The sequence below is a fragment of the Mobula hypostoma genome, chromosome 4, assembly GCF_963921235.1.
Source record: "Mobula hypostoma chromosome 4, sMobHyp1.1, whole genome shotgun sequence".
NCBI lineage: Eukaryota > Metazoa > Chordata > Chondrichthyes > Myliobatiformes > Myliobatidae > Mobula > Mobula hypostoma.
This window is the reverse complement of record NC_086100.1, coordinates 147,955,059-147,980,231: the sequence shown is the minus strand read 5'-3', so window position 1 is coordinate 147,980,231 and position 25,173 is coordinate 147,955,059. Positions and strand designations below refer to the sequence as shown.

The window sequence follows — 25,173 nt, the reverse complement described above, 5'->3', positions numbered from 1 at the left end:
CTCATTTGTTAGTCCTGACGAAGGGTCTCGGCCCGAAACATCGACTATACCTCTTCCTAGAGATGCTGCCTGGCCTGCTGCGTTCACCAGCAACTTTGATGTGGTTTGCTGTTACCTCATTTGTTTGCCTTTACTTTTGCCACGTCTTTGTGTATTACTTTGCTGTATTTAACATGCAATAAAACGAGTTACTGGGCAAAAGAGACAATTGCATCTGTTGAATGTTTGCACAAGTAATACGTCAATAAAGCACCTTGTTAAGTGTATGAAGCATGTCTGCATCAGTGTTATCTTGTATTTCCATACAATGTTACATTAGGCTGTTACACATCTATTGTCAAATGTTGTTGTTGTGTTGGAGGCTGCGTTCAAGAAAGCAATGAAATGCCGCGCTACTGCCACCATTTGTTCCGGCACGTCATGACAGCATTTTTAAAATTAGCCGGTTACCCCGTACATACTACAATGCCCAACCGGTGTTTTCAGATTTAAACACTCTGGAGAGTGTTTTGGAAAAGCTCTGTTTTTCGGGTGGACGGAGGGTCAAAACGAAGAGAAAAACTTCGGTTACAGATTTATCCGGTCTAGTGTGGATGTAGCCTAAGAGTCTCTTAAAAGACCCTATTGTATCCACCTCCACCATCATCTCTGGCAGTGCATTCCATGCACCCACCACTCTCTGAGTGAAAAAACTTAACCCTGACATCCACTCTGTACGTACTTCCAAGCACCTTAAAACTACACCCTCTTGTATTACCCATTTCAGCCCTGGGAAAAAGCCTCTGGCTATCCACACGGTCGATGTACCCCATCATTTTATACACCTAGTCCTGGTACTTTGAGGAGCTCCTTTTGGATTGTGATTGGACTCTCATCAGGAAGTGTGTATTCCTGTTGTTGATTGCCCATCTGATATTTCTGCTCTAGTTCATTGTCAGGAGCAACATAACATAATGTTTCCTTAATGTTATCAAAAGTTTCTTTAAGGATTGTACTTAGGATATTCACTTTCATACAGGCATCTTTATATTTTCGGTAATATAATTTCCTGACAATTTAAGTCTTTTAACAGCATTGGGCAGGTAGTAGTTTTCAAAACAGTGACAGCATCAGTTAATCCAAAGCCACTGTTAGAACTATATCCTGCGTTCTTCTTGATGCATGCAGTGCGAGAGTTGTAGGAATAGCCATGTATATTACTGGTATATTCAGGCTTTCAAACATGATTTCTGTCATCTTCTCTGTGTTAATGAAAGAAGTCAGTGGAGCAATAGTTATCATAGCTGGTTTCTCTTGATTTGGTGTATTAAGTGTGCTTCTGGAACTTCTCCAAATGCTCCCAGGAAGTTACTAGGCCACGTTCTATAGGGTATTTTAAAGATTTACTGCCTTTCTTAGCCTTTTCCAAATAAAATTTCTGTTTAGCATGCTTCACACAAGTTTCTCATGACTTTTAAATGTACTGACGATCGTTGGTATTATCGATGTTGGAAAGCTGACACCAGGTAACCCAGATTTGCAAATCCCAGAACCTTTATGATTACCTTAGTACCATCCATTGCTTAGTGTGCAGACAAACTTGTAGTTCAATAACAAGTCTTACTGTGGATAATGTGCCTCTTCTGGACTAGTAAGTACATGCTTCTGCAAGCAGAGACAAGGACCTATAGTAGCATAGATCACGGATGACTGTATAATTGGTACCTATATGACCAGTGAATAGAGCAACATCATAATAACTGCTCTTTCTGTGACCAAAGTCTCATTGCTGCAATATTAAACTAGATAAACATTTTTCATTTGTGATGAGAAAAAAGTATTCATTATGAATAACCAAGTTTGAGTTTATGTTAAGGTGCAAATCTTGGTTTAATGTTAAGAGAGTAGCATGAATTGTAATTTTTTTCCAGTTATGTTGAGAATTGCTCTAAGTAAGAAATTAAGTAGCTTACTGGATCATGTTACTGTCTTTGGACTGTGTTTTGAATTTGGCAGTACCAGTTTTGTTCATAATGGATCACATTATTTCATAACATTTCAAGAGTATTCATTATAGAACATGTAATCTTCAGGAAATTAAGCTGTAGATTGACATTAATTTTTTTTGTGTTGGTGATGTAAGTGTACCTTGTGATATGCCAGTCAGACACAGATACAAATGATGAGTCCTTGAATTTTTGAATTGAACCTACATTAGTTACCATTTACAAGTACTTCATGAGACATTACTTATAGATTATGCTTTCGATTGTGTACATTAATTTAAGTTGGAGAAAAACATGATTTACAATTGGAGCATCATATCTGCTGTAGCATGGTTTCTATTCTTTTCTAGGTTATACGTTTCTCAGTCAATCTTCAGGACCATTGATGTAGGATGTTTAAAAAGCCTGGTGTATATCATTAGCAGCTAATACTTGGTTTATGGTGAAATGTATGTAATGATATGCAAAATGATCTTTGTTCAGATTAGGAAGCAAATTAATAAATAAACTCAGCTGATCTTTGCAATCCTGTAAGAAATGGTAAAGGAATCTTTTGAACAAAGTAATAATATAATTATACAGCAGGTCTCTGCCTGAAAGATTGTCTGTTTATACATTTGCATAGATGCTGCCTGACCTGTTGAGTTCCTGCAGCATTTTGTGTGTGTGTGTGTAGCTCTGAATTTCCAGAATCTGCAGAATCTCTTGTATTTGTATTAATACAACATACAATTTAAAAAAGAAGTAACCTCTAAATCAGGATGATAATTAACTCCTTATTGGAATACAATCTATTACTGCTGGTGATGTCCAAATGTCATCTATTGCATCAAACTCTTGGACACAACAGCAATGACAGGGAATGCTGACCCTGTCCTTTTGTCCCAAATGTTCATTCTTACTTTTGTCAGTAATCTAACATCCTTCTTTGCCACTGCCAGCTAAAATTAGGTTAAAAAAATGTTAAAACATGCTTATTTTACTCAGTGCTGTTTTGTTTTACAAACTAATTATTTTTGAAAACCTTCAAAATATTGAATACTGATTTATATTGTTGAAGCAAAATGATTAACACATTGAATTTAGTTTTATTGGGCCTTAGTGAAGTTGTATCTGAAGTATGTGTAGTTTTGCTCTCCTGAACAAGATGGCATACACTTGCAAAGATCTATTCAAACTCATTCATGGAGTGCCTGGATGCATGATGAGACCCGTATTCTGTCAGAATTAGAACAATGAGAGAGGTTGTTGTCGAACCATACAAAATTCTGACAGTTTAGTTGCAGGATGTTTCTCCTTGCTGGGAGACAGGGGATTAAACTGATCACTCACAGTCTTAAATACAAAACAAGGCATTTAAGACTGCGATGAAAATATTTTATTGAAAGGGTAGAGATGCTAAGAATTCTCTACCACAAATGGTGGACGCTAAGTTGCTTAAGATATTTAAGAAGAAGATAGATTTCAAGGCAGCAAGGGATTTGTGGAAAGTGGAATTGAGATGGGGGATCGTGGTAATGACTCAAGTAATCCAGTGGGTTCCTTCTGCACTATTTTCCATGAACACTCAATCGCTCTTTTGTCGGGCCTTATTATAAATATATTGCTTTGAAAGATCATGCAAATTATGGCTTAGTTAGAAGGGCTTTTACTTACGAGTAAGCAGGTTGTGGGTTCAAGTCCATCCCAATGTCAGAAATACCAAAATCTTGGCTGGTACTCCCATACGGTATTGAAAAATCAGTGACATCTTTGAAAATGAGATGTTAAGCTGAAGCTCTGTTTGATTGGAGGTTTATCTACGTTCATTTATACATATTCATTTATTACAAATCTCTTAATATTGTTATGCTGAAATTTTATTTTCAGCAACATCCTTGCTAAAGTATAATTTTATTGATCATTCACCTTCAACATTTAGCAGCAAGAGCTAAGAACAATTAAAAAAGTATTTGATTGTTTCCTTTGTTTAAAAACAGATAAAACAAGCACAAAATAAAATTCAATTAATGAATAGTATAACATTTCATAGAATCATAGAAATTTACAAGGTAGTAGGAGCCTATTCTAGGAAATTTGAAAGTACAATAATTGTACGCAAGCCAAATGATTTTCCTAAGTTGAAAGAATTGATATTTTTTTGAGGCAGCTGTGTGGTATATTTGTGTGTCGTTTACTGATACAATTTGACTGTTCAAGTACTTAAAGTGATGAGTGCTTTTGGGTTGTCTGTTGGTTAAATCATTGACTGTACCATCGATGTATCTGAGGCTGACCGGAACTTTGGATTATGTAAGTATGATGAATGACACTGACTCATTTTAAAAGTATATTCACTTACTTTTCGTATGAACCCATTCTCTTGGAGTTCCTGGTTTTTCTCTGAAAATTGCGTCTTTGCCTTGGTAATGAGTTTGTCTCTCATATTGCAGTAGTTACAGCAACATTTAGATTGTTCAGTGCTATTAAGATACAATCTGCTGTTTGCACATGATCAATAACAGTGACTCAGCATTTTGTATGTAAATCTGGTCCTCTTAGAGTCATAGAAATATACAAGCACGGAAACGAGCCCCTTGGCTCATCTAGTCCATGCCAAACTACTTAAACTGCCTATTCCTATCGACCTGCACTCAGACCTTAACCCTTCATATCCCTACCACCAATGTACCTACCAAACTTCTCTTGAGAATCAAGTTTGCATGCATCACTTGCATTGGCAGCTCATTCCAAACTTTTGCGACCCTCTAAGTGAAGAAGTTTCTCTTAAATTTTTCACCTTTCACCCTTAATCCGTGACCTTCAGTTGTAGTCCCAACCAACTTCAGTGTAAAAAGCCTGCTTGCATTTACCCTATCTATACCCTTCATAATTTTGTATGCCTCTATCAAATGTGCCCTCAATTTTTGATTTTCCAAGCAATAAAGTCATAGCTTATTCAATCTTTCCTTATAACTCGGGTCCTCCAGTCCTGTCAACATCCTTGTAAAATTTTGTCTGTACTCTTTCAACTTTTGTTTATATCTTTCCTGTAGATGGGTGGACAAAACTGCACATGATACTCCAAACATAACTTCAACATACCATCCCATCTCCGGTTCTCTACACTTTGATTTAAGAAGGCCAAAGTGGCAAAAACTTCCTTTATGACCCTATCTACCTGTGTCGCCCCATTCAGTGGAGCTGTATTCCCAGACCCCTTTGTTTTATCGCACTCCTTAGAGCCCTGCCATTCACTGTGTAAGACCTACCCTGGTTGGTCCTACTGTGACGGGATCCTGAATTATCCTTTATGGACTGTGCTTTTAAAAAGAGAGAGAGTGTACAGCACAAACAACTTGTTATTGAGAGAGAGAGGTGAAGACTGCTCACAGATTGTTTGGAATTTCTGCAAGGACACTGCTAATTTCTGAGTTCCTACAGAGAGAGAAGGGCAGACCTACTTGATGGACAGCTGGTGTTCAGCATGGTGAGATAAATAGAAGGTCAGCTGGTAGACATGGAGACACATGATTTTGGACACTGGATGAGCTTTGTTGTACCCCCAGAAAGGTGGGTTTTTGGAGGATGGATCAGGAGAATCAATCAGTGGCTCTTGCAGTGTGGAAAAGCTGTGACCGGTGTGAAGTTATTAGTGTGTCCAACCCTAGCCTGGGTTGATAACTTCACCACAGAAAACAGTCCCCTTGTTGTGGTCACATTTGGTGACTTCTAAAGGATTTCGGAGGACAACAGGAAGAATCGACGGCATCGGCTTACTCGAACAATCACAACACCTCTCTCTCTCCGTCACTACTCAAATCTATACCACGAACTGAACTGAACTTTACTCATCATCGTAAGACTGCATCCATTTACCCCTAGGCTTGAAGAAGCTTGGTTTTTATATTTCCACACTTATATATCTATAATCTTTGCTAACCTGTTTGAGATATCTGATTTTTTATTACTGTATTGTGTAGTTACTAATAAATACCATTGGTCAATAGCACTACCAGACTCCAAAGTGTTTTCTATTTCTGCTGGTTCTTTAACCCGTCACGGGGTACGTGACACTACCAAAGTACAAAACTTTGCTTGCATTAAATTCCACCTACCATTTTTCAGCCCATTTTTCCAACTAGTTCAGATCGCACTGCAAGCTGATGGTTTTCCTTGCAGTTGACTACACCCCCAATCTTGGTGTCATCTGCAAGTTGATATAGATGGCAAACAACAATAGACCTATCATTGATCCCTGCAGCACTCCACTAGCTATTGGCCTCCAGTCAACAGCAACCATCTACTACCACTCTCTGGTTTCTCCCACAAAGCCAATGTCCAGTCCAATTTATGACCTCATCCTGAATGCTGAGTGACTGAACCTTCTTGAACATCCTCCCATGTGGGACCTTGCTAATTCAGTGTAGTTAACATCTACTGCTTTGCCTTCATCAACTTTCCTGTTAACTTTCTTAAAAATCTAAGGTTGGTTAGATACAACTTAACAATACAAAGCCATGCTGACTATCTCTAATTAGTCCATGTCTGTACAAAAACTCATATATCCGGTCCCTTAGAATATCTTGCAGTAACTTTCCCACTGCTGATGTCAGGCTCACCGGCCTATAATTTCCAGGTTTATTCTTAGAGCCTTTCTTAAACAGTAAAATAACATTGGCTATCCTCCAATTCTTTGGTACCTCTCCTGTCGCAAAGGATGATTTAAATATCTCGCTAGGGCCCCTGCAATTTCTGCACCTGCCTGCTACAGGTTTCGAGGGAACATTTTGTCAGGTTGTGGGGATTTCTCCATCCTAATTTGCCTCAAGACAGCAAACACATCCCCTCTGTAATCGTTATAGGTTCCATGACCTCACTACTGCTTTTCCTCACTTACATAGTCTGTGTCCATCTCCAAAATCAATACAGATGCAAAATATTCGTTAAGGATCTCCCCCCATCTCTTCTGGCTCTAAGGATAGATTACCATTCTGATCTTCCAGAGGACCAATTTTGTCCCTTATCATCCTTTAGCTCATAACATGTCTGTAGAATCCCTTAAGATTCTCCTTTACTTTATCTGCTGGGGCAACCTTGTACCTTCTTTTAGCTCTCCTGATTTCTTTCTTGTGTTCTCTTGCATTTCTTATACTCCTTAAGTAGCTCATTTGTTCCTATCTGCTATACACCTTTTTTTCTTAACCAGGGCCTCTATAGCTCTTGAAAACAAAGGTTCCTGAACCTATTACCTTTAGTTTTTATTCTGACAGGCACATACAAGCTTTGTACTCTCAACATTTCACTTTTGAAGGCCTCCCACTTACCAGGTGCAGTCGGCCCTCTGTATCTGCAGGGGATTGGTTCCGGGACCCCTGCGGATACCAAAATTCATGGATGCTCAAGTCTCTTATGTTAAATGGTGTAGTATTTGCATATAACCTACGCACATCCTCCCATATACTTTAAATCATCTCTAGATTACTTATAATACCTAATACAATGTGAACGCTATATAAATAGTTATACTGTATTTAAGGAATAACGACAAGAAAAAAAGGTCTGTACATGTTCAGTACAGACGCAACCATTGTAGCTCTTATGGGAACGCAGATGCTGCCTCGTTTGTTTTGCAGCGAGCCATTATAGAGGCAATGCGCATGCTATAGCTTTGAACTGCGTGAGATTTTCGCTACGATTGACAGTGCTGCAATGATTGCAGAAAAGTATGACTTTAATTTTGAAGGGGCATGTAGGTTTAGGGCGGGTTTTCAGGATGTTTTGAGTGCTTACAAATAACTGTATGATAGAAAAATTGTGAATCTTTCAGTGTGCTCGCTGTCTTCCCAATTCTGGTAAGTGAAACTATACTGTACTGTACATACATTATTTCTACTTTATATAGGCTGTGTATTTATCATATTCCTGCTTTTACTATATGTTAGTGTTATTTGGTATGATTTGGTAGGTTTTTATTGGGTCTGGGAACGCCCAAAAATTTTTCCCATATAAATTAATGGTAGTTGTTTTTCCGCTTTACGCCATTTCCGCTCTACTTTTGGATAGTGGGGGAAACCTGTACAGTATTTTTAATCCGCGGTTGGTTGAATCCGTGGATACGGAGAGCCGACTGTACACTTTTACCAGAAAACAGCCGATCCCAATCTACACTTGCCAGATCCTTCTGATAACCATCAAAATTGCTTTCTCCAACTTAGAATCTGAACCTGCAGACCGCATCTGTCTTTTTCCATATTTATTTTGAAACTAATGGTATTATGATGCAGAGAGTTCCCCGACACAAACTTCTGTCACTTGCCCTGTATCATTCTCTATTGGGAGATCAAGTATCGCACACTCTGTCATTGGGCTTTCTTATGTACTGATTCAGGAAACTTTCCTGAACGTATTTGACAAACTGTATCCCATCCAGCCCTTTTAAAGTATGGGAGTCCCAGTCAATATCTGGAAAGTTGAAATCACCTGCTGTCAGAATCTTAGGCTTCTTGCAAAAATCTTCGAACTCTCTACAAATTTGTTCCTCTAAATCTTGCAGGCTGGTGAGTGGTCTATAACTTAGTCCAATTAACGTGGTCATACCTTTCTTATTCCTCAGTTCCACTCTCAAAGTCTCACTAGACAAGTTCTCTAATCTGTCTTGACTGAGCACAGCAGTGACATTGTCCCTGACTAGTAATGCCACCCCTCCCCTCTTTATTCCATCGCACTCTGTCACATCAAGCACGAGCAAACCTTCCCGCTCGGATATTAGTCCTTCTCCAGTTCAGGTGCAAACAGTCTTCTTTACAGGTCACCTTCCCTGGAAGAGAGCCCAATGATTCAAAAACTTGACACCCTCCCTCCTACACCAACTCCTTAGCCATGTGTTAAACAGTATTATCTCTTTATTTCAGGCCTCACTAGCATGTGGCACGGTTAACAATCCTGAGATTGTAATCCTGGATGTTCTGCTCTGTAATTTAGTGCCTAACTCCCTGAAATCACTTTGTAGAATTTCATCACTCTTCCTACCTAGATCATTGGTACCTACATGAAGCATGACTGCTGGCTGCTCAACCTTCCATTTAAGGTTGCTGCAGACTCGATGTGGAATGTCCCAGACCCTGGCATCCAGGAGGCATCATACCATCCATTGTTATTCACAGAATCTTGTTCTTATCCACAGAACCTCCTTTCTGTTCCCCTAACTAACGAATCCCCTATCACCACAGCTCAACTCTCTCACCCTTCACTTTGAGTCAGAGAGCCAGACTCAGTCCCAGAGACCTGAGTGCTGTGACAGTTCTCTGCGAGGTCATCCCCCTCAATAGTATCCTAAGTGGAATGACCTCAGGGGTACTTTGCACAGGCTTGCACCTTGGGTGTAGCTACCTCTCCATATGTCCCATCTATCAACAACTCGGCATCCTGAATCGGGGTTCATCCAATTCCATTTGGCAATTTAACGAGTTTTGAGGATTGCATTACATGAATTATATTCAATGGTAGTTTTCATATACACTTTATATTTGATAATGAAAGCTGTCAAAAATTGTAATTTTGTGTGAGAGTGTGTTCGGACAGGCATGTGTGCATGTATGCACACCCAAGTACTTGGGGGTGAAGGGATTGCAGTTTCTCTGTGATAAAAGAGGAACTAGTTCAGAAAAATAGGAAAGAAAGCCTGACTATTCTTTGACCAAAACCATAATTGCTATTGCTCATAAAGGTGATGATTAAGGTATTTCTGGAAGAGATATTGGGAAATTGTAAAAAACCAAGCAAGTCATATGATAGCATTTTACAAAAAATAACATTGATAACAATGACTCAACATCAAGGTACTTAAGTTGGAAAAGAAATTGGAACAAGAGACCTTGCTATGTAGCATTTGTTGACATCAACACCTCTCTTTTTTTCAACTGAATTGGACAGAATGGCATCCAAAGTAGGAGCATTCCCAATTCAAGTGATCGTATCAGGGAATGAAGGCAACCATCCAGTGTGAAAACAAAATATAATCAATGTTCAGCATTATTCATAAAATGGTTAATCTGAATATTTAAAAAGCAAATTGTATAAGTTAAATTTAAAGGAATTTTTGTGAGTAAGCATTGATCTGTACACTTTAAAAGATAAAATTAAGTTGCATGAAACTTCTAAATAATTTACGACTATCTTGGGACTTAAATATGGATCAAAAGAAGTGACTGTGGCTGATTGTGGAAGGACAATTTGTAAAGCTAGCAGACTGGCAGAAAGATATCATGACAATGCAGAGAAATGTAGAGAACAAACATTTAATGAAGGAGGAATGATGTCCAAAAGAAATGAGATAAGGATAAATGTATAGAAATAATTGGTTAAGCTCAACATACTTACTTGTTAGCAACTCTCTACTTGAGAATGAATGTATTGAGACCAAAAGAGATTTACTTAGCACAGTATTATTCATTAAAATAGTAGAAACTGATGCTATGAAGAGGAAAATGACTATCTTCTTTAATCACAGGCTGCATAATCAATGAAAAAATAAGGGAAGTGGTTTTGGCTCTTGGAAGATAGACTGGTCTGCCAGAATAGTCATGGAAGTGAAATTTATGCAGGGAATGTGAATTATGTAGGTAAAACCCACATATGTTTGCAAAAACCTTAGAAGGGTATTATAAAGAGAAGTGGGAATAGAGTGAAGTGGATGCACTTCCATTGAGGTGCCACAGTTATGTGGTGAAATGGCTTCCTTCTCTATCAATAATTAAACATGAAAATTAAATTCCATTACAGTTCTTTCTTTGAATATGGAGAAAGCTTACATACTTGTAAACTTCATTATTTTTCATCTCCAGGCAGAAAACTTAGAAGAATTAAGGAGAGGTAATTCCAGTGTTTTTCCTCAGTGAAATTCAATTCTTGTGGTGGGGTATTGTTTAGAGTGAAACTGAACTAACTGTACAGAAATTGTAACTAATCTATAATAGAGCAAATCTCAGGAAAAGCGAAGTGATATATTACCACTGAACCTTTACCTCTTGTGTGCTGATTTCATTCTTTTCATTCTTTTAACTGTCAGTCAACACCTACCCCACCGCAATAACCAGATCACATGAATTTTTGTACCAACTGTGAATGCCTTTGTGATCCTTGTGCCTTCCATTACCTGCCCTTCACCCGCCCCACCATTTCCTTACTACTACCTTCAATGCAGCCACAATCCTAGGCTATGTCCACACTACGCTGGATAATTTTGAAAACGAAGCCTTTTCTCTTCGTTTTGACCTTCTGTCCACACTGAAACGGCGTTTTCAGCCCCCGAAAACGGAAATGTTCAGAAACGGACTCCAGAGTGAATAAATCTGAAAACGCCTAATATCCATTGCAGTGTGTACGGGGTAACCGGAGCTTTTCAAAACTGCTGCAATGACGTGCCAGAACAGATGGCAACAGCGCGGCATTTCATTGTTCTTATTATTCTTCTTCTTGTTATTATTATTACTACTTTATTGTCGCCAAAGAATTGATACTGGAGCGTACAATCATCGCAGCGATATTTGATTCTGTGCTTCGCAGAACCTAACAACTTCAGAACAGATGGCAATGAGACTGAAGCCAGAAGGGTTAGAAATGTACTCACCAAATACTTTGACCCATAGCTTTCTGAATAAATAAGTATACTCACTTTGCCCTGTTTTCTGTCCTTGCTTGTATGAAGGTGCTTTACCTATTTATGCAAGTACTTCTCTGACAATAGATGTGTAACAGCCTAATGTAACATTGTATGGAAATATAAGATAACACTGATGTAGACATGTTTTGTACCTTTAACAAGGTGCTTTATTAATTGTACAGAGTTGGTCAGTTTTTCAATGTCCGTCGTCAGCTGGGTCATACTGTCCGTGAACTCCCTGTCGGTTGCCTCCATACGCTCCAGTATTTGCTTTTTTTAGTTTTAAGTCCTCCTGCGCGAGAGCCAAGAGCAATTCCTTTTAAGTTTTTCTACTCTGTAACTGGACAAACGCACACCAACTATATCGTTTCCTCTTCGCTTGTTTTCTGTGCGTCCTGCGCGTGCCTTGTTGGAGGAGATTCGCCCAAATATCTGTGTAATGTGGACGGAGATATTTTGAAAAACGCTTAGTGTGGACTCCTATCGTTTCTACTTGAAACCAGCGTTTTCAAAATTATCCAGCGTAGTGTAGATGTAGCCCTAGACTTGCTTACTTCCTTCATGAGTTTTAAGGTCTTTGCAATGGCAAAGCAGATAAAAGGAAGTACCACGCATCAAAGTTGCTGGTGAATGCAGCAGGCCAGGCAGCATCTCTGGGAAGAGGTACAGTCGACGTTTCAGGCCGAGACTCTTCGTCAGGACTAACTGAAGGAAGAGTTAGTAAAGGAAGTACCTGTGAGTCTGCAAGACCTCTTCAATACTGCATGGCAGCTTTGAACTTGTGCTGCTGAATTTCCCAGGCAATGCATTCTTAAACAAAACAATTGTTCTGACAGGAGCAGACCAGCCAACATATCTTTAATGGGCCCCTACCAGGTTCTATGCAACCTATGTTGGTGCACTAAAATACATATTATAACTCATGTTATGATGTAGAATTCTTCGTGACAAAATCAAGTTGCTTCTCATCACCCTTGAATGAGGAAGATCAACAAAATGAGTAATTTTCCTTGATAAATAAGGGGTGGATCATACTTGTTGGATATAGGGTAATAGCAGAGTTTGGTAGTGTGTCATCATTTTTTCAGCATGGGCAAGAAGAATTGGGGTCTTGCTGATCAACCTATGACTGTAATAGGAGAATGTAATCTGAAATGTTAAGCAGTCCACTGGTTCAACTGATATAAACTAAATATTTTAGTATCTATTTACAGAAAATGGTCAAATGTGGAATGTCAATTTTTTTAGGGAAGATTGAACTTGACCTCTACATACTTATTGATGAACTATTACTTGAGGAACTGGTCATTTCTTTTCCACATATTTTCAGAAAAAAATGTGACTATCTTTTAAAATTGTATGTTATAATTGTGTAATTAGGGGTGATAGGCATGATGAAACCAATCACTTTTGACTCTAGTGAATCAAATATTCTTAAATATTTTGAGGTGCATAGAATGTGTTTTAAGGAGCGATAAGGCATACTGCATCATCACTTAGAGGGATGGTGATAGCACTTTATTGTATGCAGAAAGATATGTTACTTTCAGAGCTCCTGTAGCAGGAATCTGGTGTAAATACTCCCATTCCCACTGTGTGTGTGTGTTGCTGTGTGAAAACCTGGTACATATCTAATGAGGAATTGCCCCATTGCTCAGTATGGAAAGGGTTCCTGTAAAGTTTGATACAGTAGATAAGCCTTGGGCTGAGCAAAGCTGTGAAGGTAATGAAGGATAACAACTTCCATCTTATCCAGTAGGTAGTGTTGAGTGAGATTGTTGGGTCCAGATGAACTGACAACCTGTAGAATAGGTGTTGCTAGTTCCCAGCTATAGCTTGTACTCATCATGTCATGCCACGCCAGGGTGCACCTTTATCCCACATTTTAGTGCTGTCCACACTACCTTCCCTAGTAATGTCTAGTTCCAGGAAGTATTTTATTTTCAAAGTTGGGGTGTAGATAGGGAGTGGGTTTGTACCAGTGTGTTTGGATGAGTTTGTACTAGTGTATTTGGATGAGAGGACTGTTATTTTGAATCAGCAGTGTGTATCCTAACTCTAGGCAGGATAGCAGTGTACTAAATAGTAGGTGTTCTCATTTTTTTTGATTCTGAGGTTTCTGTTTAATTTGTTATAAAAATTCAACAAAATCTCCAATTAGTCGTTTACACAAACCCAACACGTTTGTTAGTATCCAGTACAGGTTTCCCTCGCCATCTGAAGGTAGAGCGTTCCTATGAAACGGTTCGTAAGCCGGAAGGTCGTAAAGGGAAGAAGCAATTACTATTTATTTATATGGGAAAAATTTGTGAGCGTTGGCAGACCCAAAAATAACCTACCAAATCATGCCAAATAACACATAAAACCTAAACTAACAGTAACATATAGTAAAAGTAGGAATGATATGATGTTACACAGCCTATATGAAGTAGAAATACTTTTCCACAATCATTGCCGCACTGCTCGCCATAGTGAAAATCTCACGCAAGCGCTGTTGGCAAAAACACTCTCTCCAGTAACCTTTAAACTATGAAGCTGCCAAATCATACCAAATAGCACGTAAAAATACACAGCCGATATAAAGTAGAAATAATGTATGTACTGTGTAGTATCACGGGAATCGGGAGGACAGTGAGCACACATGATGGTGTGTTAGGCTGACTCGTCGGAGGTTGGGGTGGTGCAGTGGCCCCCACCCTCCGGGCAGCGAACCGATACCGATCTGCGAAGCATGCAGGAGTACAGCGATGGCCGGGACGCACCCAGCACATCTTTAAGAAAAAAGCCGAAATAAACATGCTAATTAATCAGGTGCTGCCCGGATCAGAGCCGATTGCCAATTGCATCGCCTCTGATCTGGGCCGACAATTACATGCCAGGCGGCACCTAATTAATTAGCATGTTTATTTTGGCTTTTTTCTTAAAGATGTGCTGTGTGCCTCCGGCTACCGCTGCATTCTCCGCGAATCGGTATCTGTCCGCGGCTTGGGGGTTGGGGTGGTGGGATACTGGGGTGTCATCTGTTTCCATTAGGGCAGGCAGGTCATCTTCTTCTGTGTCCGCCTGCCTCGATGTTGAAGGTCGAGGTTTGTCGTCTGCTGTGGCTGATGTGGAAGGCTTGTGCTTGACTGCTGAGCTTCATGCATTTTTCTATCATACAGTTCTTTGTAAGCACTCAAACCATCTTGCAAATATGCCCTAAACCGATGTACCCTTTCAAAATTAAAGTCGTACTTTATCATTGCAGCGAAAATCTCACGCAGTTGCTTCACGTTCAGTTCCTGGACAACTTCACTTTTGCTACTGCATTCGGTTTCGATTGTTATCCTTTCCTCTTCCAATTGCATCAGCTCTTCATCTATCAGTTCTTGGTCATGGGATGCCAAGACCTCTTCAACATCATCTTCATCAACTTCCACAAGCCAAACTCACTTTGTCCTTACTTTGTTCACCACGATCAAAACACTTAATTATGTCTGGTTTTATGCTAAGTGTAACACCCTTACGAACTCTTTCAGGCTTTTCCGCTACCTTAGAACTCATCTTGCTAACTGCTGCTCACAGGCACGTGAATGCCGGCGAGAATGCAGTTCCGAATCCGGGGGAGAGCGGCTGCTTGGGGTGCGTGCCGCTTTTTTTTTCGCGCGCTGCCTTTTTTCGTAACAGTGAAAACACCTTCTGTTAGCGAAAACAGGGAACTAATCTAGGTCTTTCGTAACAGTGAGGTTTCGTAAAGCAAACGTTCGAAAAGCGGGGGACACCTGTATCTATATTGTCAAACTATACCATGGATGCACAGCATGGCATAGACATGCGTAAATTCACCAATGTGCTGATACTAGGTAAAATCAAACCACATCCTATATTGTTACTTATTACTTTTGTGCCATGAGCTTTTTCAATAACGGAAGTGTTATCTGTTACACCATATAATTTGTGTTTTTGTAAATATATACTTAAAAATGCATGGAGTTGAGAAATCGAGCCATGAAATTGGGTTACCCCTGGTAACACATTATGTGATGTGCTGTCCTCTCTTCACCTTTTGAGGTGATTATAGCTGGGCCTTGAATATTTGAATCAGGAAAGAGTATTGTTTATTAAAAATAGACTGCCAGATCAAGCATTCATGAGTTCAATTCTTATGCTGTGGGAGCCGAGGGAGATGAGAGGGAATTTTAATATTATCAACAATTTCCAATCTTCTCAAGTGAAGAGAAATTTCTTGAAAATGTTAAAAATTGCCTTGATTAGCTCTGGATGACAATTGATTCCATTTTATCATTCCCAGTAGCATAACCTAAAGCTAAATCATTTGTGATGTAGTCTATTTTTGATTAGTTGTAGAAATGCATTGCCAGATGATGAAAAATTACATGGAATATACAGAAGTTGGTCAATTTTGTAAACTAATTTGGCTGATGATGAATTATAACTACATTATGTAAGTTGTCCATCATTTGGAATTTTTAATAGTAATACACTTTTGTACCTCTATCATATTTTTCAGGCTCTACCACAAGTAGTCCTGCAATAACAGAACCATGGAAGGTGTCTAATCTGTCTGAAAGTTTGCAAGCACAGGGGAGTGTTTTGCTAATTGAGATCCTCTCTCGCCATCTGCCATGCCAGTGGAATGAAACTTCCATCTATTGACTATTTGCAGCCAGTATAAATGGTAGTCCAAGCAATTGGTCGACCATTACACCCGGAGTGAATAACTCCAGATAATTTTTCAATATCAGTCAGGAAAATGCTGCAAGATTTAAGAATGCCTACAGCATACCTTTACGCTTCCAACCTGTGCAGTTGTTGTGGAAGGCCGACCATCTGAGGAATCTTCAAGCTCTTGCCAAAGCCTCTCATCTGCTCCTGAAATGTCTCTCTTTCAAGCTTTGGGTCCAGTGCAGACCTGGCTAGGACAGGAGTTAGAGAAATGTGGGATCGATGCCATGATCTACACTCGCTATGTCCTCAGTCTTCTGCTCCATGACAGTTATGACTATGACTTGCAGGAACAGGTATGTAAGGTAATTTTTTAAAGTATTTATTAAGTTATAATACAGATTTCAGAATTGCAAGTGGTTTGTTTAGGAGTTGCTTTCACTGTGAAAGAAAAATAATTGTGGGATTTAATATTCTTTTCACCATAATGTTATATTTGTTTTGTAGTTTTACAAGTGCTTCCTAAAGTACATACTTTCCATAATTTTATATTTCCTGCAACCCCTCATGAACAAAGGTGAAACAATTCATTTCATTATTTAGACGACTGATTTCTGTACTTTTGGCCAGAGTATGCATCTGTTAATGTTGACTTCCATTGGCTGTTTCTGCAACGTCAGTAATGACTTCTTCATACAAAAGTCACTGGAATTTGGGAATCTCTCCTGAAAAGGGGAAGAAAACAATTGAAAATTTCTAAAGAGGTTAATAATTTTTTCTTTACTTAAGATGGAATAGTCTTAATGAATGCTGGAAAATCTTCGACGTAGAATGTTTACTTTGTGCTCCTAAGGTCTAAGAATATATTATTTATATTAATATATTATTTATGTCACCATATAGTACCCTAAGATTCATTTTCTTGAGGGCATTCACAGTTTAACAAAGAAGTACAATCAATGAAAAGCTACTCACCAACAAAGAGCAATAAATACAAAAATCAAACAATAATAACAAATAAGTAGTAAATAAATAAATACTGAGAACATAAATTGTAGAGTGCTTGAAAGTGAGTCCATAGGTTGTGGCATCAATTCAGAGATGAGGTGAGTGAAGTTATTCATGCTGGTTCAGGAGGCTGATGGCTGAAGGGTAATTACTGTTCCTGAATCTTGTGATGTGGGGGTCATGGCTCCTGTACCTTCTTCCTGAAGGCAGCAGTGATAAAAGAACATGTTAGGTATGGTGGGAGTCCTTGATGATGGATGCTGTTTGCTTGTGGCGGTGCTCCTTGTTAATGTGCTCAATGTTGGGGAGGATTTTTCCTGTAATAGACTGGGCTGCATCCACTACTTTTTGTATCATTTTCCATTCTGAGCATTGGTGTTTCCATACCAGGCCATGATGCAACCGGTCAGGATACTCTCCACTTTGCATCTATAGAAATTTGTCATAGTTTTAGATGACATGCTGAATTTGTGCTAACTTGTAAGAAAGTAGAGGTGTTGCCATGCTTTCTTTGTAATGGCACTTGTGTGCTGGTCTTAGGATCAATACTGTGATACTCGGAAATGATAATACTAAGGAATTTAAAGTTACTGACCCTCTCCACCTCAAATCTCTGAGGACTGGCTCAGGGACCTCAGGTTTTCTCCTGTAGTTCATAATCAGCTCTTTGATTTTGCTGATGTTGAGATTTTCAATCTCCCTCCTATACACAAATTTGTCACCACCTTTTATTCAACCAATGCTGATGTTGTCAGCATTGGCTTTAGCAATAGCAATGGAGCTGTACTTAGCCTCACAGACATAAAGCGAGTAGAGCAGAGGGCCAAGCATACAGTCTTGTGGTGCACCTGTGCTGATGGTAATTGTGGAGGAGATATTGCCAAACTAAGCTGACTGGGGTCTGCAAGTGAGAAAATCATGGATCCAGTTGCACAAAGATGTTTTGAGGTCTAGGTCCTGGAGCTTATTGTTTCAGTTTTGTGGAGATGATGGTGTTGAATGCTGAGCTATAGTCAATGAAGAGCATCCTGATGTATGCATCTTGACTGTCCAGATGTTCCAGGGTTGAGTGAAGATCCATCGAAGTGGCATCTGCTGTTGACCTATTGTGATGTTAGGCAAATTGGAGCAGATCCAAATCACTCCTCAGGAAGGGGATGATATTCTTCATGGCCAGCCTCTTAAAGCACTTTATCACCGTGGATGAAAGGGCTCAGCGATAGTCACTGAGACAGGTTACCACGTTCTTCTTGGGAAGCAGTATAACTGAAGTCTGCTTTAAATATGTCAGTACCTCAGACTGTTGAGGTAAGATGTTCAAGATGTCAGTTAACACTCCAGCCATTTAATTAGCGCAGGTCTTCAGTTCTGGGCCAGGTACACCAGATGCATTCATTTGTTCACCCTTCTGCAGGATGTGAAGGTGCCCCATGTTCTGTCAGTCAAAGCAAGCATAAAAGGCATTGAGCTCATCTGGGAGTGAAACCTTGTTGTCATATAGGTTGTTTGGTTTTCTTCGTAGGAGATGATACCATTCAAGCCTTGCCACAACTGTTGAGGACCCTTCTGTGATTCGTTTAGTCCGTAATTGCAACTTCGCATACGAAATAGCTTTCCGGAGGTCATAACTGGACTTCTTGTGCTTGGTCAACAGATCTGATTCGGGTCTTTCAAACGCCTTCCCTTGTGCACTCCTCCTTCTTTTCCAACACCTCCCAACAAAAGAGACAAACCCAGACCACTGTCCCTTAGAAATCTGATCCCTCCCAGCTCTCTCATTCCATGGAATCCCACTGAACAGAATGTTGCAAAGACAAACCCAATTGGCTGACACAACATTCTAAATTGAGCAAATGGCTCCTTATCTTATCTGAAGCCAAAACACTAGTCTATGATGCTTAACTAGCAGAACATACTGTTTTTTGCGGAATAACTGCTAAAATGCAATACCTAACAGCAAAGCAGTAGAAATACAATAAACCATGTCCTTAACCAGGCATTACATTTTATTTGATCTGAATTTTTTTCAATGAACCTTAGTGTCAGCTCAAGGTTCAGCAACTCTGATTCTATATCGGCATGTTGTAGTTCTTGTGACTGGATATTAAGTTCAACAATTTTAGATAAGCAACCTGTTTGGGTCAGAGCTCAATAGTTTTGATGTAACGTCAACCACCTGTAACATTAAATTAGGTAACATTGATGGAGGAAGTAAAAGATTTACTGAATGATTGTATCATGATTGTTTCGTACTAATTCATTTCCATGTATTTATACTCTTCCACAGAGATCAATGGTGATTAACATGCATTCATCAGCCTTTGTCAGATGGATCAGCAACATATTTGTATTTGGACATCATATCACACATTCACATTTTCCACTCCACTTTGTCTCCTGCTGCTTCCCCCAAATCTTGCATCTTAAAATAGTCTTATGCTGATACAGTGTCTTGACCTGAAACATCAACAATTCCTGTCTTCCCCAGTGCACGATCTAGTAAAATCCTCCAACAGTTTGTTGAACTTCCTGAGGAAGAGTCTTGGCCCAAAATGTTGACTGTTTATTTATTTCCTTAAATGCTGCCTGACATGTTGAGTTCCTTTCGCATTTTGTGTGTGTTGCTTTGGATTTCCAGCATCAGCAGAATTTTGTATTTACATTATAGGTGCTGCCTGACCTGCTGAGTTTCTCTAGCTTTTTGTATGTTACTCCAGATTCCAGCATCTGCGGTCTCCTGTGTCTTCATTAAAGCCATACTTGTGTCCTTACTTTTTCAGATCTGAGGGAAGGTCACTGAACAAAAATGTTAATACTCTTTTTCTCTTCAGAGGTGCAGTCTGATTTGCTGAGTGCCTCCAGCATTTTCTGTTGTAATTTTTGCTATTTTTTATTATCTACAATCAGCTTGGGAATTCACTTCCTTCAGATGTTTTTTCTCCCTCATGATGCACTTGTTAATTGCATCCCCTCCTGAAGTAGACACCTTAGTTGTACACATGTTGTCCCCAGGCTATGGTAGGATTCCTTTTCTGTTAACTGCTTGCAAGTTGAAAATGAGGCCACAAACTGAGTTCCCACATGACATAATATACAGGTTTTCCCCGCCATCCGAAGGTAGAGTGTTCCTATAAAACGGTCCGTAAGCCGGAATGTCATAAAGTGAAGAAGCAATTACCATTTATTTATATGGGAAAAATTTGTGAGCGTTCGCAGACCCAAAAAATAACCTACCAAATCATGCCAAATAACACATAAAACCTAAAATAACACTAACATATAGTAAAATCAGGAATGATATAATAAATACGCAGCCTATATAAAGTAGAAATACTTTTCTACAATCATTGCCACACTGTCCACCGTAGCAAAAATCTCACGCAAGGGCTCTCGGCAGAAACATGGCGCAAGCGCTCTCGGCAGAAACACTCTCTCCAGTAACCTTTAAGCTGTGAAGCTGCCAAATCATACCAAATAACACATAAAAATACAGTCTATATAAAGTAGAAATTATGTACACTGTAGTATCACTTACCAGAATCGGGAAGACAGCGCCGAGCAGACTGATGATGGCGTGTTAGGCTGAGTCGTTGGAGGTTGGGGTGGTGCAATGGTCCCCAACCTCCGGGCCGCCGACCGATACCAATCCGCGAAGCGTGCAGTGGTGCAACGGTGGCCGGGACGCACCCAGCACATCTTTAAGAAAAAAGCTGAAATGAACAAGCTAATTAATTGCGTCGCATCTGATCTAGGCCGACATTTACATGCCAGGCGGCACCTAATTAATTAGCTTGTTTATTTCAGCTTTTTACTTAAAGATGTGCTGGGTGCGTCCCGGCCACCACTGCATGCTTCAGGGCAATATATCGGTCCACGGCCCGGAGGTTGGGACCACTGGGGTGGTGGGACACTGGGGTGTCATCTCATCATCGTCTGTTTCCATCAGGGCAGGCAGGTCATCTTCTTCTATTTCTGCCTGCCTCGATGTCGAAAGTCGAGGTTCATCATCTGCTGTGGCTGATGTGGAAGGCTTGAAAAACGTCAGTATGCTTGACTGCTTAGCTTCGCGCATTTTTCTGTCATACAGTTCTTTGTAAGCACTCAAACCATCTTGCAAATATGCCCTAGACCTATGTACCCTTTCAAAATTAAAGTCGTACTTCTCTGCAATCATTGCAGCAAAAATCTCACGCAGTTGCTTCACGTTCAGTTTCTGGACGACTTCACTTTCAGTCCATTCGTTACTGCATTCGGTTTTGATTGTTATCCTTTCCTCTTCCAATTGCATCAGCTCTTCATCTATCAGTTCTTGGTCATGGGTTGCTAAAACCTCTTCAACATCATCTTCATCAGCTTCCACAAGGCGCACTCACTTTGTCCTTACTTCGTTCACCACAGTCGAAACGCTTAACTATGTCTAATTTTAGGCTAAGTGTAACACCCTTACGAGCTCTTTTAGGCTTTTCCGATACCTTAGAACTCATCTTGCAAACGGATGCTCAAAATAAATCGACATAAAACACAGATGCTCACAGGCATGTGTTTAAGCAATGCTGGCTAGAATGTAGTTCTGTGGGAGGAGCTTGGCTGTTCAGGGCGCTCACTGCCTTTTATCACACGCTGCCTTTTTTCGTAACAGTGAAAACACCTGTTAGCGAAAACAGGTAACTAATGTAGGTCTTTCGTAACAGTGAGGTGTCATAAAGCGAACATTCGAAAAGCAGGGAACACCTGTACGTGTAGCCCTGCGGTAGCTAGCAAATCCATACTTTATATCTCACATTTATTTGTATGTAAGGATGGTACATAAGCTGGGCATTCGTATGCTGGGGAAGGACCTCTATCATCTTCAATTTTATTATTTTAAAGCCCTTCTAAGGGTTCAGAGGTTCATTTTACTGTCAAAGTATGCATGTACAATAGAACTCTGATATTTGTCTTCTCCAGATAGCCATGAAATAAAGAAAACCATGGGATTTGTTGAAAGAAAAGACATCAAACTCCCAGATAAAAAAGAAAAAAAATAGAAACAAAACTAGCAAACCCTAAGCCCTCAACCCTTCCCTTGCACAAACAAACAGATTACCTATATAGAAAACAGCAGCTAGAGCATTAAAGCCCTAAACTTCCATCCCTTCCCTCGTAAAAATGAACAGCAACAATAGCATCAAACCCTACCCCTCTCTCACACACAAAAACTAACAATTTTGCTACACAGAATACACCAAGAACATCAGACCCCAAATGCCCAACCCCTCCCCTGCACAAAAAGTAATATATCACCCACCTGCCAATCAGCAAGAAGAAAAAAAACACAGCAGGCTGAAGGATAGCAATATAAACTACAGTCCAGTAATTATATATATTTAATAATTTTGAAAGCATCCTTCTGGCACCAGCAAAGAGAGCGGTCATACGAACTCAGTCCTTGCACGAAGAGTGACTGCGCCAACCTGGTAACAACTGCCGTCGACCTCAGAGCCTCCGTCTTCATCTGTCAAGAAGTGACGATACACCCCATAAATTTAGCAATGAAACATCTATCAAGGATTGCAAATGGCTCTTTGTCTTCCTTAGTCAGAATGAGAATCGGGCTTATCATCAATGACATATGACATGATGTTTGTTGTTTTATGGCAGTAATATGGTGCAAGATACCAAAAATTATAAGCTAAGATAATAAATAATTAGTGCAGAAGAAGAATAGCGAGGTAGCGTTCATGGACTATTCAGAGATTTGATGGCAAAGGGGAAGAAGCTGTTCCTAACCATTGAATGTGGGTCTTCAGGCTCCTGTACCTTCTCCTGATGGTAGTAATGAGACAAGGGCATGTCCCAGGTTGTGAGATTCTTAATGATGGATGCCGTCTTTTGAGGCAGGCCTTTTGAAGGTGTCCTCTGTGGTGGTGGGGGGAGGAGGACTAAAGTCTGGCTGAGTCTTCAACCATTTTCCGCCTCTTATGATCCAGTGCATTTGACTCTTTGTACTAGCTGGTAAATCAACCAATCAGAAAGCTGTCCACCGTACATCTGTAGAAATTTGCTAGAGTGTTTAGTTACATACCAAATCTCATCAAACTCCTAATGAAGTATAATTGCAGGTGTACCAGCTTTGTGATTGCATCAATCTGTTGGGCCCTGGATAGATCCTCTGAGATGTTGATGGCCAGTAACTCGAAGCTGCTTGCCCTTTCACTGCTGACTCCTCAATGAGGATTTGTGTATTTCCCTGACTTTCTTGAAGTTCACAATTAATTCCTTGGTCTCGTTGATGTTGAGTACAGGGTACATCTCCTAATTACCATCTGGAATGTGGCCAACAACTGTAGTGTCATTGGAGAATTTATAGATGCTGTTTGAGCTGTGCCTAGCCACACAGTGATGAGCTTAGAGTGAGTTGATCAGTGAACTAACTCCACCATGATGGTCCCAAGCCCAGCTGTGAAAGGAGGAAGGTTGGTCATGGGGTTAGCTGTCCCATCCTGTAAAAACTCAGAGCTACAGAAGCTCCAAAGATCTCATCCCTGGGAGAGGAAGGATCTTTGCCTAGAGACCTGGGGTAACTTGAAAGACTGGCCTAGGACAGACTGCTCTGGCGAGCTGCTGTTGGTGGCCAATGAGCAGTGGACTAAGCACACATCCTTAAGGTGTCAATTGTCAGAGAGAGGTAGGTGTTATCACTGATCCACACTGACTGTGGTCTTCTGATGAGGAAGTCAAAAATCCAATGACAACTGGAGGTATAACGGCCCAGGTTTTGAAGCTTGTTGATTTGTACTGACGGGGGATGATGAATGGTGACCTGTAATCGATAAACAGCAGTCTGATTTAGGTATTGCTCTTGTCCAGGTGGTCCAAGGCTGAGTGGAGAGCCGTGCGATTGTGTCCGCTGTAAATTGGAGCAGTCCTTGCTCAGGCAGGAGTTAATTCAGCCATACAATAAAATGTGTTTTCGTCAATGACCAACGTTTCCGAGGATGTGCTAGGGCTAGCCTAAAAGCGTCCCTGTGCTTCCGGCGCCAACGTAGTATGTCTACAATTTTACTTGCCTGTACATTTTTTTTTAGAAAGTAGAAGAAACCTGGTGGAAACCAACCTATTGTTTCATCACAGTAGATGTGAGTGCTATTGCCATTGCTTCTGCAGGAGATCTGATTAAGAAATAAGCTTGCATTAATATTGAGATGTAAGTGTCTACAAATAGATCTGGAACAAAAAAATCAAGCTGCTCGAGGATTCGGCCGGTCAGGTAGCATCTGTGGTGGTAAACAATAGTCGACTTTGAATTGCATTGACTTTATTTCTTATGCGAGGAGTAAAAATCTTTGTTACATCTCTGTCCTAATGTGCAAATTATAGTAATTTGTAATAAATAGTATGTACAGTATGATATACAACAGAGCAGTCAATATAGCTTAGAAATACAATTGTGTCACTGTGAATTAATCAGTCTGATTCCCTAGCGGAAGAAGCTGTCCCGGAGCCTGTTGGCCTGGCTTTAATGCTGTGGTACTGTTTCCCGGATGGTAGCAGCTGGAACACTTTGTGGTTGGGATAACTCAGGTCCCCAATGATCCTTCGGTCCCTTTTTAGGCACGTGTCACTGCAAATGTCCTGAATAGTGGGAAGTTCACATCTACAGATGTGCTGGGCTGTCCTCACCACTCTGTAGAGTCCTGTGATTGACTTTGGCTCAGCAGATGCTGTCTAAACCAGTGGTCCCCAACCACCGGGCCTCAAAGCATGTGCTACTGGGCCGTATGAAACGATATGAGTCAGCTGCACCTTTCCTCGTTCCCTGTCATGCCCACTGTTGAACTTGAACGCATGCGAGATCATTACGCACGCGGTGTCATTACCCACGCAAGGTCA

General features: G+C 40.2%; 1 protein-coding gene and 1 pseudogene across 3 annotated transcripts in view; one reads left to right on the top strand and one right to left on the bottom strand.

Annotated features, from left to right (window-relative positions):
- Window positions 1-4,410, bottom strand: part of LOC134345986 (actin-like) — a 37,227-nt pseudogene extending 32,817 nt beyond the window's left edge.
- kiaa0232 (KIAA0232 ortholog) overlaps window positions 1-25,173 on the top strand; it is a 162,079-nt gene that overhangs the window by 33,982 nt on the left and 102,924 nt on the right. For all 3 annotated transcript variants that reach the window (XM_063046673.1, XM_063046671.1, XM_063046672.1), the window contains exon 2: window positions 16,139-16,649. In XM_063046673.1, coding sequence (XP_062902743.1) covers window positions 16,506-16,649 — 144 coding nt within the window. In that variant the 5' untranslated portion in view covers window positions 16,139-16,505. The remainder of the gene's footprint in view (window positions 1-16,138; window positions 16,650-25,173) is intronic.